The 14,676-nt window shown below is 45.6% G+C and overlaps 1 protein-coding gene across 3 annotated transcripts in view; it reads right to left on the bottom strand.

The window, feature by feature from the left end:
* Nucleotides 1-1,512: 1,512 nt before the first annotated feature.
* Nucleotides 1,513-14,676, bottom strand: part of LOC129137286 (otoancorin-like) — a 31,877-nt gene continuing 18,713 nt past the window's right edge. For 2 of the 3 annotated variants that reach the window (XM_063796851.1, XM_054668250.2), the window contains 5 exons: nucleotides 10,390-10,532; nucleotides 9,962-10,098; nucleotides 9,343-9,440; nucleotides 5,191-5,386; nucleotides 1,513-1,991 (listed from right to left, as the gene is read on the bottom strand). In XM_063796851.1, coding sequence (XP_063652921.1) covers nucleotides 1,921-1,991; nucleotides 5,191-5,386; nucleotides 9,343-9,440; nucleotides 9,962-10,098; nucleotides 10,390-10,532 — 645 coding nt within the window. In that variant the 3' untranslated portion in view covers nucleotides 1,513-1,920. The remainder of the gene's footprint in view (nucleotides 1,992-5,190; nucleotides 5,387-9,342; nucleotides 9,441-9,961; nucleotides 10,099-10,389; nucleotides 10,533-14,676) is intronic. The other variant, XM_063796852.1, reaches the window with a different exon arrangement.

Below are 14,676 nucleotides of genomic sequence, written 5' to 3'. Positions count from 1 at the left end.
TTAGTTTTCTATAAAACCACGTGACCTCTGAAAATACACTCCAGCCTCTGCAACACCTACTCATGACGCTTTGTAAAATCCACCGCCTTTTAGGGACACCAAGATTTTCAGAAACATGCAGTTTTCTTACCTCCAGATGAGATGTCTACTGTGGTTAGGTGACTAGGAGGAGAACCCAAGGTGTGCTGATGGCAGAACAGAAGCACCTAGGATGCCACCAGGGAAACGCCCTGACACGCAGCTGTGATGCTGTCTTCGAGAACGTGTTTGCAAACACCGCTGCTGCCCCCCTTCCCTGAGCCCTGACTTCCTAAACCTAAGGCTAAAAGCATCCTGGGAATTCCCGGAAGTCACTTCATTCTAGCAGGATCGAGCCAGTGGGTGGAGTTTTCTCAGCCCGCCAGGATCACATCAGTGACTGACTTACCCAATGTACTTTTATTTTTTATTTCAACCAATTCCCCAAAGCCCAGAGCAACTTAAAACCAGAAGAGCCACCACCATCTCCACCAAAAACGGAATATTTTGAGAGTTTAATGATAACTTCACAGCCATCCATTCAGCTGAGTCCCAAGGAAATGGAAGACACCTGAAAAATGTATTTTTAAATTGATTTAACGTTGAGCCATGTTAAATGTTTTAATTTCCAACCAATGCAGTGCCCACCAAAACATCAATTAGTCCCAGCAATCAGGCAAGAATACTGGCTTCTGCTCAGGGATTCATTTATTTCAGCTCTGCTAAATATCGTAGAGGAGAAATCCAATGTAGCCTGTAGCTTCAAGAAAGTGAAATTAAGCCCAAGTAGAAACTAGATGAGGCCCTGGCTAAAATGGTGCCTTTTCTTGCACTGCCTCTCTCTGGTATCTCTCTAAAGTGAGGGCAGCAACTTGATTGTAAGGGTCTCGTGCTGTTAACAGAAAACACCCTTCCTTCCCCACAGGTTCTCTGTCTCCAAGCTGGAAAACAAAAGAGGCTGCAATGGGACAGAGAAGGGCTTCCTGCTGAGGAGATGAGTGGGCTTAAGAATTTGCAAGATCAAAAATCAAAACAATTAAACCCATGGAGATAGAGTAGAAGGAGAGTGAACAGAGGCTGGGAAGGGTAATGGGAGAGTTGGTGGGGAGGAGGCAGATGGTTAACGGGTACAAAAAAAACAGAAAGATGAGTAAGACCTACTCTTCCATAGCACAACAGGATGACTATAGTCAACAGTAATTTTTTTTTTTTTTGAGATAAAGTCACTCTGTCACCCAGGCTAGAGGGCAGTGGCATGGTCTCTGCCCACTGCAACTTCTGCCTCCTCAGTTCAAGCGATTCTCCTGCCTCAGCCTCCCGAGTAGCTGGAATTACAGGCGCACACCACCATGTCCAGCTAATTTTTGTATTTTTATAGAGATGGGGTTTCACCATGTTGGCCAGGCTGGTCTTGAACTCCTGACCTCAGGTGATCCACCTGCTTCGGCCTCCCACAGTGCTGGGATTACAGGCGTGAGCCACTGCACCCGACCCTATAGTCAATAGTAATTTAATCGCACATTTTAAAATAACTAAAAGAGTACAGTTGGATTGTTTGTAACACAAAGGATAAAGGTTTGAGGTAATGGATACCCCATTTTACATGATGTGATTATTACACATCGCATGCCTGTATCAAAACATCTCATGTACCCCATAAATATATATACCTACTATGTACTAACGAAAATTAAAATTTAAAAAAATTAAAAATAATTTGCAAGATCATTTTTAATAATTATTTTTCATTTGGGGTGCATTTTCACCATCAAGGCCCCAGGGTTTCCCTGCCCTAGATGAGGGTCTGGATCCAGGGAACGGTGTCCCACCATCTGGAGCATCCTGTCTCTACACACGTTGGCCAGCTGCTTGGGGCAACACAGGACGATGCGCTCAGGCCACTCACCACAGGAGCTTGGCCATTAGAACCAGCAGGGGACAACCAAGCCAAAGACCCCACGACTGGAGAGCTCCTAAAAGCAAATACAAAATAAGAGTACACATGAAGTTCTGGCAGCAAGCAGAAGGTAGACACATCATGTCCAACTCCCCGAGTCTCTCTCTGGGACCACTTGATGCAGAGCCTTGATTTGTTCGTCTCTTAAATGGGAACAATGACCCCCAAAGAGGAGGAGGGGTGGGGGAGTGAGAATTAAATGAGATTGTGTCAGTCAACATGTACTAGGGAGCTTGTTAGAAACACCAATTCCAGGATCCCCTGGAGATTCTGATTTAGCAAGTCTGCCAGGAGACCCAGGAATTTGTATTTTAAGCACCTCTCCCAGGTGATTCTGATGATTAAGCAACTTTAGGAAAGAAAAGATTAGGGCTCCGGTCCATAGGAAGGGTTCATCCAATGGCAGCCCTCACTTAGGCCCTTGGGGTGAATGAAGGAGGGGCATCCAGGATCTTGCCCAGCCAGGGACATGCAGGGAACATCTTTTTAAGGGGCCCTCATCACTTTCTGACACTGCTGTTTCAAGGGAAAACTGGTCACACCTTTCTGCAGGGGATTTGACAACATCCATTAAAAAAAAAAAAATTGAAGACAGTCTCGCTCTGTCACCCAGGATGGAGTGCAATGGCGCCATCTCGGCTCACTGTAGCCTCTGTCTCCCAGGTTCAAGCGATTCCTCTGCCTCAGCTTCCCTAGTAACTGGGACTAAGGCATGTGCCACCACACCTGGCTAATTTTTGCATTTTTAGTAAAGATGGGGTTTCACCATGTTGGCCAGGCTCATCTCAAACTTCTAACCCCAAGTGATCCACCTGCCTCAGCCTCCCAAAGTGTTGGGATTACAGGCATAAGCTGCCACATCCGACCAACATCCATCAAAATTATAAATGCAGACCCTGTGATCTAGCAATCTCACTTTGAAGAGTTTATCCTACAGACATACTGCACAGATGCAAATTATATCAGGTCAGGAGCTGCAGCATTGTTCATAACAGCCAAAAAAAAAAGAAACAACTGCAAGGTCCATCTACAGACCTCTGGTTGAATACAGTTACGGCATAGCCATAAAACCAACAATGGCACAGCTCCTGTGCACAGATACAGAACTCCCTCCAAAGTATATGGTTAGGTGAAAAATACAAGGTGCAGAATAAGGTGTATAATAAGCTTTTGTGAAAAGTGCAGAGATCATCTATATTTGATTTGCTGTGTATGCATAGAATATCTCTGGACAAATACACAAGAAGCTGCTAACATTGGTTGCCTCTGGGGAGGGAACAGGGTGGCTGGGGGACAGGGGCTGGAGGAAAAGATTTCACCACATGCCTTTCAGACTTTATATATTCGGAACCCTGTGCATTATCTATTGCACATATTATCTATTCATGCAAAACGCTATAACATTTACAAATAACTTTTAAATATATGCATATCATATTTCAATGGAAAGGTTTTTTGGTTGCTGTTTGTTTGTTTGTGATGGAGTTTTGCTCTTTTGCCCAGGCTGGAGTGAACTGGCATGATCTCAGCTCACTGCAACCTCTGCCCCCAGTGTTCAAGCAACTCTCCTGCCTTAGCCTCCCGAATAGCTGGGATTACAGTTGCCCCCCACCACACCTGGCTAATTTTTGTATTTTTAGTAGAGACGGGGTTTTGCCATGTTGGCCAGGCTGGTCTCAAAACTCCTGACCTCAGGTGATCCGCCCACCTCGGCCTCCCAAAGCGCTAGGATTACAGGCATAAGCCAATGTGCCCAGCCTCGATGAAAAGTGTTTTAAAGTAATAATATAATACATCAAAAGGCATGATTTATGTTTTCAAGTGCCACCTCTGGCCACTTGTGGCTGCAGAAATGGGGAATACTCCAATTCACCATCCCTATGTGAAGGCAGGATAGGGAGACATTCAAGTCAGGAAAAGGTGGAGTGGAGGTTTTAGTCAAGCACCAAGTCCTCTGACTTCTCTGGGCACTTGCCCATGCCGGTACCTACTCCTGAGACACTGTCTACCTCGCTAAGCCCATCTTCTTCTCACCTTGTGTCTCACCTGAGACATCACTGACTTTAGGAGGTTTCCTGACCCATGTGTGTTCCCCATCTCAGCACCCAGCACCTGCCTCATGTTCACCAGGGTACATGTCTTCCCTCCCTGCCAGGCTGCACCGAGAGCTCAATGAGGGCAGGGAACATCTCTGTTCCCCATCTTGTTAGAAGCTATCTCCCCAGAGCATGGTCCAAATGTGGTGTTAAGAACAGAAGGCACCACAAAGAAGTGAGAAAGTGAAGGGGAAATGGGGAGAGCTGTAAGAAAGGCATGGGGGAGAAAAAGGAAAGAAGGCCATGTTCCCAGGATCCAATGCCACTCCCTGGGGAGGCTTCTCTATCTTAGCTCAGCCCTCAGTCACTATCACCCTCCCTGGTCTTGTCAGATTTGAAATATCTTCTTCATTTACAAGAGGGCCTTATCTATCTTGCTCACCTCTGTATTCCCAGCCCCTACTGCGGACTTGGAACATAGTAGGTGCCCAGTAAACATGGGTTGAATTAATTAATATTGGACAGGCCAGGCTTGGTGGCTCACGCCTGTAATCCCAACACTTTGGGAGGCTGAGGTGGGCAGATGACCTGAGGTCAGGAGTTCAAGACCAGCTTGGCCAACATGGTGAAGCCCCATCTCTACTAAAAATACAAAAATTAACCAGGTGTGGTGGCACACACCTGTGATCCTATCTACTGGGAGGCTGAGGTGGGAGGATCGCTTGAGCCTGGGAGGTGGAGGTTGCAGTGAGCCGAGATCGCGGCACTGCACTCCAGCCTGGGCGACAGGGCGAGACTCTGAGTCAAAAAAAAAAAAAAAATAATAATAATAATAATAATAGTTCATTATTATTGGATAGTGAGGAGGGAGTTTGCAAAGGAGCGGCTAAAATGAAATTAGTCGTGAGATTCTGATGTTATGCGTTCTGGGTAGGGGCGGGAGAACTGGAAGATGTTTAATGCCCCCCACCCAAGGGCAGCCATAGTTGACAATCACTAATTCTGAAGCTTGGTAGGGAAGCTTGATAGGGACTTTGGGTTTTTCACGGAGGGCAGAATCCCCAGTGACTGTCAGAGACCTCGCTCTGAATCTTAAGAACCTCCCCACCCCAGGCCTGACAGGGAGGACAAGGAAGGAGAGTGGGGCTGGGACGCGGGGCAGAGGGCGGCTCTGCTCACCTGCGGGAGAACGCGAGGATGAGGTTCTAGTGGGACCGGCGCTAGCGGGCGCGTCCTGCCAGGAGTGAGTCTTGGCGCCATCTAGCGCCTGCTGGAGGCTCTGCAGCTGCAGTGGACTGAGCCGCCGGCGCCGGGCGTGGGTCACCGCCGCGGCGTTCTCCGGACCCAGGGAGGCGATCTGCTCCGCGGACAGCTCCTGCAGGAGGCAAAGGGGCAGCACCCTCACACGGGGCCCCTCCCCGGATTTCCCACATCTCGGGCGTCCGCGCAAGATGCACACAACTTTGTCATCCCCTTGTGTGTATCATGTGTGGTCCTCTTTAAGATATTTCCTTAAAATTAGATCACGCTTGCACTACCAAAGTAAATGCATTTAAAAATAGAAAATTTAAAATGGAAGTTTCCAAAAATGGAAAGCCGGCAGACTTGCCATAAGCAAGCATTAAATAGGAGCCGCAAAATAAAAATAAAACAATATTGTTGAATCCTAGCTAGATTTGTCCGCCAACAATATCTGAACCCCTGGCCTCTTGAAAAAAAAGAGAGAGAGAGAGAATATAAAATGTACTATACAGAGTTAAATTGACGCTTCCTTCTTGAGGTATTTAGAAGTACTAATGGAGAGTTGAAAAGGGAAGCATGATTTCCTCCCTATGTGGCAATGTTCTTTAATGCAATGCAAGACAGCTTCCCAGTGCTTCAAGTCTTCCACCTCCTGAAACACTGATGTGGAGGGGGAAACACAGGCCTTAAAGATCAGAGGCCTGAATTCGAGCCCCTGCTTTGCCACATACTTGCTGTGTCACCTTGAAGAAATTACACAGCCTCCCTGGGCTTTGGGGATAAATGTGAGACGGCATAGAGAACTCATCTCCTCTGCTGACTGATTCTGATCCTTTGGTTTGACTGCCTGAGCACCATGTGATGAGCTCTGTGAGGGCTCCATGGAGGGAAAATGCAGTCATCTATTGGTGATATCTGCTATGGACAACATGAGTTGGAAATTCTGCTGGCCAGACTATGTCTTCAAGGACTGTGAACAAGGTGTCTTCTGAAGTCACTTCCAGATCAAAGGACTTGGTGACTCGTTCCAATGGGACTGGAATACGAAGGGGACTCTATATCATCATGTTTATTTTCTAAAGGCCCTGAAGAATCTGGGAAAGATGCTTATGCTCCCTCATCCCTTCCTCTCCTGTCAGTCACCCTCTTCTCCTCTTTTGTCCAGGTAGATACTATCCTGGAATCATATCCCTCTGTGTAAAGCCCTTCCAGGAACCCCACTCCAGAACACAGTTCAGGCTCCTGAAAAAAACTCTGCCCACCTCTCCAGCCTCCACATGGCATTCTTCACTCCAGGAGAGTGGGTGCCAATATTTACAGTTCCCTAGAGGCAGCATCTTTCTGTGCACCTCCTTCTGCCTGGAACACTGTTTCTTCTTCATCGCCAGCTGTTCTCCAAGATTCAGCATCTGGTCGGTCAAGCGCCATGGCTCATGCCTACAATCCCAGCACTTTAGGAGGCTGAGGCAGAATGATTAACGGAGCTCCGGAGTTCGAGACCAGCCTGGGCAACACAGTGAGACCCCCCTTCTCTACAAAAAGTTTTTTTAATTAGCCAAGTGTGTAGTCCTAGTTACTTAGGCTGACGTGAGAGGATTGCTTGAGCCCAGGGGATCAAGGGTGCAGTGAGCCATCATTGTGCCACTGCACTCCCTTGGGCAACAGAGTGAGATTTTGTCTCAAAAAAATTAAAATTCAGCATCACCTCCTCTCCTCTCACCACACACACACACACACACACACACACACACACACACACACACACGGTGGGGTGGTCACAGAGGTACTTTTTTGGCTTCCATATACCATTAACACAGAGTCTGTATTCTAAAAATTATCTCTTTTATCAATGTTGCTGACTTGCGACCCACAGGCCAGATTGAATCTCTAGGCCTACGGCACTGTGTTTTCAAAAATAAATTCAGATTGGCTGCCAACATTTAATTATCAAGCAATTCCATATGAAAATGAAGATTTCTGACTTCTTGAAAAAAGTGAAAAGGAAAATTCAGCAATCCTGGGCCCACATGGCCACACTGCATGAATGTGCTAGGAATGAGAAGCAGCTTCCACATTTAGACAGGGCTCTCCAGTTCACTTCGGTCTCTACCCAGCCTACTGCACCTTATGTTACCTTTTAGGCCCCTGAAGGCACTATGTGATAACCCCTTCACCTGTGCATCCTTAGGTGCACCTACCCTGGAGCCTGCCACAATGTAGGTGATCAGTAGGGATTTCTGGAATAGATAAATACCTGTACAAGGAAGCAGCACAACAGCACTCCAAACAAGACCAAGAGAAAGTGCTTAGCAAAATGCCAGCATCCAAGACCAAGCTGCTTGTCCCATGCAGAGTGCCCCAGAGGGGAAGCAGGTATTTGCTCAATGGCTTTGAGGACTGCTATTTATTGCCCTCAAACAGCTATTATGCCTGCAATGTGCTCGGAACTGTCCAGGATGCTGAAGTGATTGAAGGTCGGCTTTCTTTTTTTTTTTTTGAGACAGAGTCTCGCTCTGTCGCCCAGGCTAGCGTGTAGTGGAGCGATCTTGGCTCACTGCAAGCTCCGCCCCCCAGGTTCACGCCATTCTCCTGCCTCAGCCTTCCGAGTAGCTGGGACTACAGGCACACGTGACCACCCCAGCTAATTTTTTTGTATTTTTAGTAGAGACAGGGTTTCACCATGTTAGCCACGATGGTCTCAATCTCCTGACCTTGTGATCCACCCTCCTCAACCTCCCAAAGTGCTGGGATTACAGGTGTGAGCCACTGCACCTGGCCTCGGCTATCTTTCTTGAAATGAACAAGTGATGTGGCACTGGGGGAGTTTGTCGAGCCTGGTTTGTGTGTTTTATCCAGAAGTGCTGGACAAAATGTGTTCCCACATTACGCAGCAAACAGGAACACCAGAATCACTGCCTCCTCATCAGAGCAGACTATTCCCACCAAACACTCCCCTAATCTTGTATACAGACAGAAAAAAGGGTCGCAAGGTCATTAGATACCCTGCTTCCCTTCCTTCAAATGATCCAATTTCACCCTCTCAATTTTTTCATAGCAGTTTTTCACCTGTCCTCTTGTGATTTTCCTAATACTTTTCTTTAAATCAACTAAAAATATATATATATATAGAAATATATATATATAGAGAGAGAGAGAGATGGTTTCGCTCTTGTTGCCCAGGCTGGAGTGCAATGGTGTGGTCTTGGCTCATTGCAACCTCTGTCTCCCAGGTTCAAGTGATTCTCCTGCCTCAGCCTCCCAAGTAACTGGGATTATAGGCATCCACCACCACACCCAGCTAATTTTGTATTTTTCATAGAGATGGGGTTTCACCATGTTGGCCAGGCTGGTCTCAAACTCCTGACCTCAGGTGGTTGGCCTGTCTCAGCCTCCCAAAATGTTGGGATTACAGGTGTGAGCCACCATGCTTGACCTAAATCAACTAAAATATTTTTATTTAATTATATCTTAAAAGGAAATGTTACAGAGGTCCACAATCCCTCATCTGCAATTCCGAAGTCCAAAAATAATCTGAAACCTGCAAGTTTTCCCCCAAAGTTTAAGTCAAACTTATTTATCGGCAAAACTTGACCTGAAGTAATGTGAGGCTATTTATTTATAGTCTCTATTTATTCCAATTAGTGTGGCTTGTCACAGATTTCTTCACAGAAATATTAATGTGTTTGCTTACAAGGTGCTTCCCCAGACACTGCTGGGGGTATGAAGTTACATACAGTAAATGTACAGGGTGATCTTTTCAAAATCTGAGAAATTCTGATTTCTGAACTATATCTGTCCCCAGGGGTTTTTGTAAGGGTTTATGAACCTGTCATACCACCATAAGTAGAAAATCAGTACCACTTGCTAGAAGAAGAGAAGATGACCATAAAAATAAATATAATTAAACTACATATTGTAATTTTAAGAAAAAATGTTTTTTAAAAACACCTAAACTCACACAGATCTCCTCTGACCCCATCAGCAGAGCCTGGTCACAAGCCTCTAAATTCCAAGGCCCATCACCTGTTTCCCTGTGTGATTTGAAATGGGGTCAAGCTCCCATTTCTCCTTGAAGAACTGAGCACCTACTTTGAATATCTCATCAGGAAGGCATTTTATTGCTGATGGCTGGAAATATGGCATCAAATCCTTGTCAAGCATCCGGAGCTCTGCCTTAGTTAATCCAGCTGGGGAGAAAAAGGAATCACAGGGGTTTAGTTCAAGCCATCAGAACTCTGCTTGTTTTATTAATGGTGCTGCATAATGCTCAGATCTGAGTGTTCTAGGCAGGCATCATTCCTTACAAAAGGCCCTGGAAATCACACTGGGGAATCAAGTTCCTTCATCAACTCAGAAAAAAAAAATGTGGGTCACATTAGCCCTGATTGGCCTCCTACAGTGAAACGCATGCCCAGAAGGAACTTCAATTTACACACTTTCAAATTTTGTATAAACCTACTTAGGGGCCAATTAAATCACATTCTAAACTAGCGGTTTTCCAAACTTTAGTGTACACAAGAATCTCCAAAAGAGCTTGTTTTAAAAGCAGATTTGCAGACCCACCCTCTGCAACTTCAAATCATGAAATGTAGGTTCTACTGTAATGCCACTGATGTTTGCTACACATGGCCAAGGATAATGTTTTATTTTGTGTCCCCACATTTGAGTTTGGAAAGGGAGAGAAAGGTATGCTCAGGGTGAGTCTTACCTGCAATGGTCCCAAGCTCCTGCAAGACAGAACTGGTCCACTCAGTGGGATCCCCAAACACAACTTCAGCCTTCCTCTTAAACTCGGCTAAGACATGTGTGCTGCAGAGCAGGGTCCCAATTCTGGCCACTACCACCCTGGTAGTGGTTAAAGAGGGAGGGATATAATATGAGCATGGACTCTTCAGCCAAAAAAACACACACACACACACAAACACACACACACACACACACACACACACTGCACAGTAGGCTCAGCAGGGACAGCAGATCCAGCTTATCTCATTAGCCCAGTGAGATTTTAGCCCAGAAAGGTGCCAAGTGTCAGGAGGTGGAATATCTGGATGGATGGATGGATGGATGGATGGATGGATGGATGGATGGATGAATTAACCCATTTGCCATTTTGCACATTCATATTTTAGTTACCTGAATTCTGAGATCTTTATAAGTGGGATTTCAGTGATGTTTATAGCACACAGGGTTGCACCAAGTCCTACCAAATGAAAGCTCTTCAGGTCCTGGATACTGTATCCTGAATCATCCAGGTACCCTTGCAAAATGGATTCAGCCTAAAAAATAGTAAGAATAAAAGATAAACCATCCAGGAATGATCAAGGTCCCCAGGCCTGAGGGGATAAATAAGCTGTTGCTGTAGTCTCCTGACTGATCTCCCATCCTACTCCTCTGGAATCCCCACTCCAAACCATCCTGGCCTCTGCATCCAAGTTCATGTCCTTAAGATACTACTTCAACTGAGTATGTCCCCTAATCTATGGAAGTGTCTTCAGGCAACGAATATCTTACATCCTTCACCAATATTAAAGGCACTTGTGTCCTGTGTGTCTGCTGCTTATTTCCTTCAGTCACTCTTATGACCTTCAGACAGTTTGGACATACAACTTCTTCTGCATCAGGATCCAAACTTTTCCAGCATCTTTTTCCACAACGTTTCTTCTCCCTTTTTTTTTTTTCTTTTCGTTTTTTGGAGACGGAGTCTTGCTCTGTCACCCAGGCTGGAGTGCAGTGGCACAGCTCGCTGCAACCTCCACCTCCCCAGGTTCAAGCAATTCTCGTGTTTTAGACACCCAAGTAGCTAGAATTACAGGTGCACATCACCACATCTGGCTTTTTGTATTTTTTGTAGAGACGGGGTTTCACCATGTTGCCCAGGCTGGTATCAAACTCCTGACCTCAAGTGATCCACCCACCTCGGCCTCCCAAAGTGCTGGGATTATAGGCATGAGCCACCGCACCCAGCCTTTCCACAACCTCCAACAAAACCTTATAATTTCCTGTCTCTTTGCCTTTGTTCAAACCAGTCCTTTCATCTGAAATGCCCTTCTGCACTTCCAAGTGCAGACATTCTTTTTTTTTTTTTTGGTTCAACTCAAATGTCACCTTCTTCATGAGGTTTCAGCCAGAATGATTTTTTCTTCCTCTGTGGTCCTACAGAAATATGTTTACCCCTTCAATTCCAATGTTTACTCTTCAATTCCAAGAGTAGCACACAAAATGCTTTGGTGTTAAACTATTTTAAACGAAGCCTTGATTTAAGGCAGCTGACACATAAGTCTCCATAATTCTAGCACAGTGGCTATTCATCATTCATAACTTCCTCTGGAGAACCACCTCTCTTGTATTCCTGCTTCATGTGGTTCAGTCAAAGCTAACTGCACCAAGTTCCAGGAGTGATGAATTTCAATTCATACCTTAGCCTAGCTGCAGTCACTGGTTCTGGATTGGACATGTGATTTAACCAGAGTCAACCAGAACTTTGAGTGGAGCATTAGGGGAAGAGCTTTCTTTACTCTGGACTTGAACTTAGAAGGATATACACAAGGATCTGCTGGAACCTACCACATGCAGGCATAGAGCCTGTCTCTCAATGAAGCCAACACAAAGAAAAGCAAAGTTCAAAAACATGATAAGAGACAGATTCCCACCCAGAGTGTTGAAGATCCTGGATCCAGCTGTATCTGAACACTACCCCTGAACTTTCCAGTAATGGGAGTCAATAAATTCCTTTTTTTTTTTTTTTTTGAGACAAGGTCTCACTCTGTCACCCAGCCTGGAGTGCAGTGGCATGATCTCTGCTCACTACAACCTCTCTCTCCCAGGTTCAAGCGATTCTCATGCCTCAGCCTCCCCAGTAGCTGGGATTACAGGCAGGCGTGAACATGCCTGGCTGATTTTTGTATTTTTAGTAGAGAAGTAGTTTCACTGTTGGCCAGGCTGGTCTCAAACTCCTGACCTCAAGTGATCTGCCCATCTCAGCCTCCCAAAGTTCTAGGACTACAGGTATGAGCCACTGCACACTGCACCCAGCCCCTTTATTTGTTCAAGCCAGTTTGTGTTGGGTTTTCTGCCACTTGTAACTAAACATGTGCTGATTCATTTTATCTACCTATGTAGGACCTGAGGAGGCATCCAAGCCAATCCTATGAAGATCAGCTACAAAATAAAGTCTGGGCTGGGCACAGTGGCTCACACCTGTAATCCCAGCACTTTGGGAGGCCGAGGCAGGAGGATCACTTAAAGTCAGGAGTTTAAGACCAGCCTGGCCGACATGGTGAAAGCTTGTCTCTACCAAAAAAATACAAAAATTAGCCAGGCGTGGTGGCACGTGCCTGTGGTCCCAGCTACTTGGGAGGCTGAGGTGGGAGGATTGCTTGAGCCTGGGAGGTGGAAGTTGCAGTGATCCAAGATTGTGCCACTGCACTCCAGCCTGGGTGACAGAGTGAGACTCTGTCTCACAAAATAAAGTCTGGTTCCTTCAGTGCTCATGGGAGCAAGTAAAAGAGATTATAAGACCTCACAAGGCAAAGATGAGGAGACATCCAAGGACAGACCTCTAAGTGGAAGCGAAAATCACAGGCTATAGTCAATCTTCCCAACTCTCTTTGTTTTTTTTTGTTTTTTTTTTGAGACAGAGTCTCACTGTGTCACCCAGGCTGGAGTGCAGTGACATGATCTTGGCTTACTGCAACCTCCATCCCCCAGGGTTCAAGTAATTCTTATGCCTCTGACTCCCAAGTAGCTGGGATTACAGGCGCCCGCCACCACACCCAACTAATTTTTTGTGTTTTCAGTAGAGACAGGGTTTCACCATTTTGGCCAGGCTGGTCTCAAACTCCTGGCCTCAAGTGATCTACCCACCTCAGCCTCCCAAAGTGCTGGGATCACAGGCATGAGCCACCATGCCCAGCCCCCATCTCCTTTTAATGTTAGTCATCACCATCACACAATATAGATCATTAAGGTGTTGAGAGAAAGTGTTGAGGAAGATTGTGAAATGTTGCAATGAAATTCCATCTTCATGGGCTGGTGCTTCCCACCCCTCAGGTGTGTTTAAATGCTACCTACTCAGAGAAAACTGCCCTCTGGACTCTTTCATCTCAAACAGCCCTTCTTCCCACTATTCCCATGAGCACCTTGTCCATTTTCCGCATCACTTATCGTGATTTTTCAAATTTTTCACTTTGATTACTCACTTTTTTGTCTGTATCACCAAGTAGGCTCCCAAAAGAAAAGGACCATATCCAGGTAGTTTACCAATGAGTCCCCAGCACCTAGCATAATGCCTGCCACACAGTAGGAGTTCAATAAGTACTTCTTGAGTAAGTAAATGAATGAATGAATGAATGAATGAAACAACATCTGAGTGAGTGACTTACAGAAGTCCTGGGCAATATATATTATTTGACATGCTTCATTTTGCTGCCTTCATGTAATAGACTGGCTTCAGGAAGATTTCTCATGTTTCTGAAAATCGGACTGGTCAGTGTCCTCATCAAGTTGTCCTCCATGATTACAAAGCTCACAGCTACTATGGGGGCGGGGGATGCAGTGACACCATGCTTAGACTTATATGTCTTTGACTTAATGGGACTGTATATCCAAAGTGGTAATAGCTAACATTTATTGTAGCTAACATTTCTTGAGTGCATACTGTGTGCTGGCACCACTTTGACCACTTTACACATACTATCTCATCTAATCCTCCTAAATAACCCTATGAGGTAAGTATTAATAGTATCCCTAGTTTGCAGATGAGCAAACTGAGGCAAGGAGAGGTTAAGTAACTAGGCCAAGATCACACAGCTAGAAAATGATCGTTCTGGCCAGGTGCCGTAGCTCCTGCCCGTAATCCCAGCACTTTGGGAGACAAAGGCGGGCAGATCACCTGAGGTCGGGAGTTGGAGACCAGCCTGACCAACATGGAGAAACCCCGTCTCTACTAAAAATACAAAATAAGCAGGGTGTGATGATGCATGCCTGTAATCCCAGCTACTCAGGAGGCTGAGGCAGGAGAATTGCTTGAACCCGGGAGGCAGAGGTTGCAGTGAGTGGAGATTACACTCCAGCCTGGGCAACAAGAGCAAAACTCGTTCTAAAAAAAAGAAGAAGAAGAAGAAAGAGAAAAGAAAATGATGGTTCTAGGATCAAAACCCAGGCAGTCTGATTCCAGGGCCTATACTCTTAGCCAGTGAAGGTGTTTGGCTATGGAGAAAAGATGGAGATTCAAGTTAGTTTTCAAATTTTTCTTATTAAGTCTTCACAATCAGGTTTCACTAGTTGACTCAGAGCAATTTGGGCTCCTCAACTATCAGGCACGCTCACTTTAAAATGAAAGTGCAAAAATACAATTTAAATGAAATTACTTTGAAGATATGGTATTAAATTGTCCTTGCCACTGAAACCCGGAAAATGCAA

This window comes from Pan troglodytes, chromosome 18, assembly GCF_028858775.2.
Source record: "Pan troglodytes isolate AG18354 chromosome 18, NHGRI_mPanTro3-v2.0_pri, whole genome shotgun sequence".
NCBI lineage: Eukaryota > Metazoa > Chordata > Mammalia > Primates > Hominidae > Pan > Pan troglodytes.
This window is presented reverse-complemented; position numbering and strand designations above follow the sequence as displayed.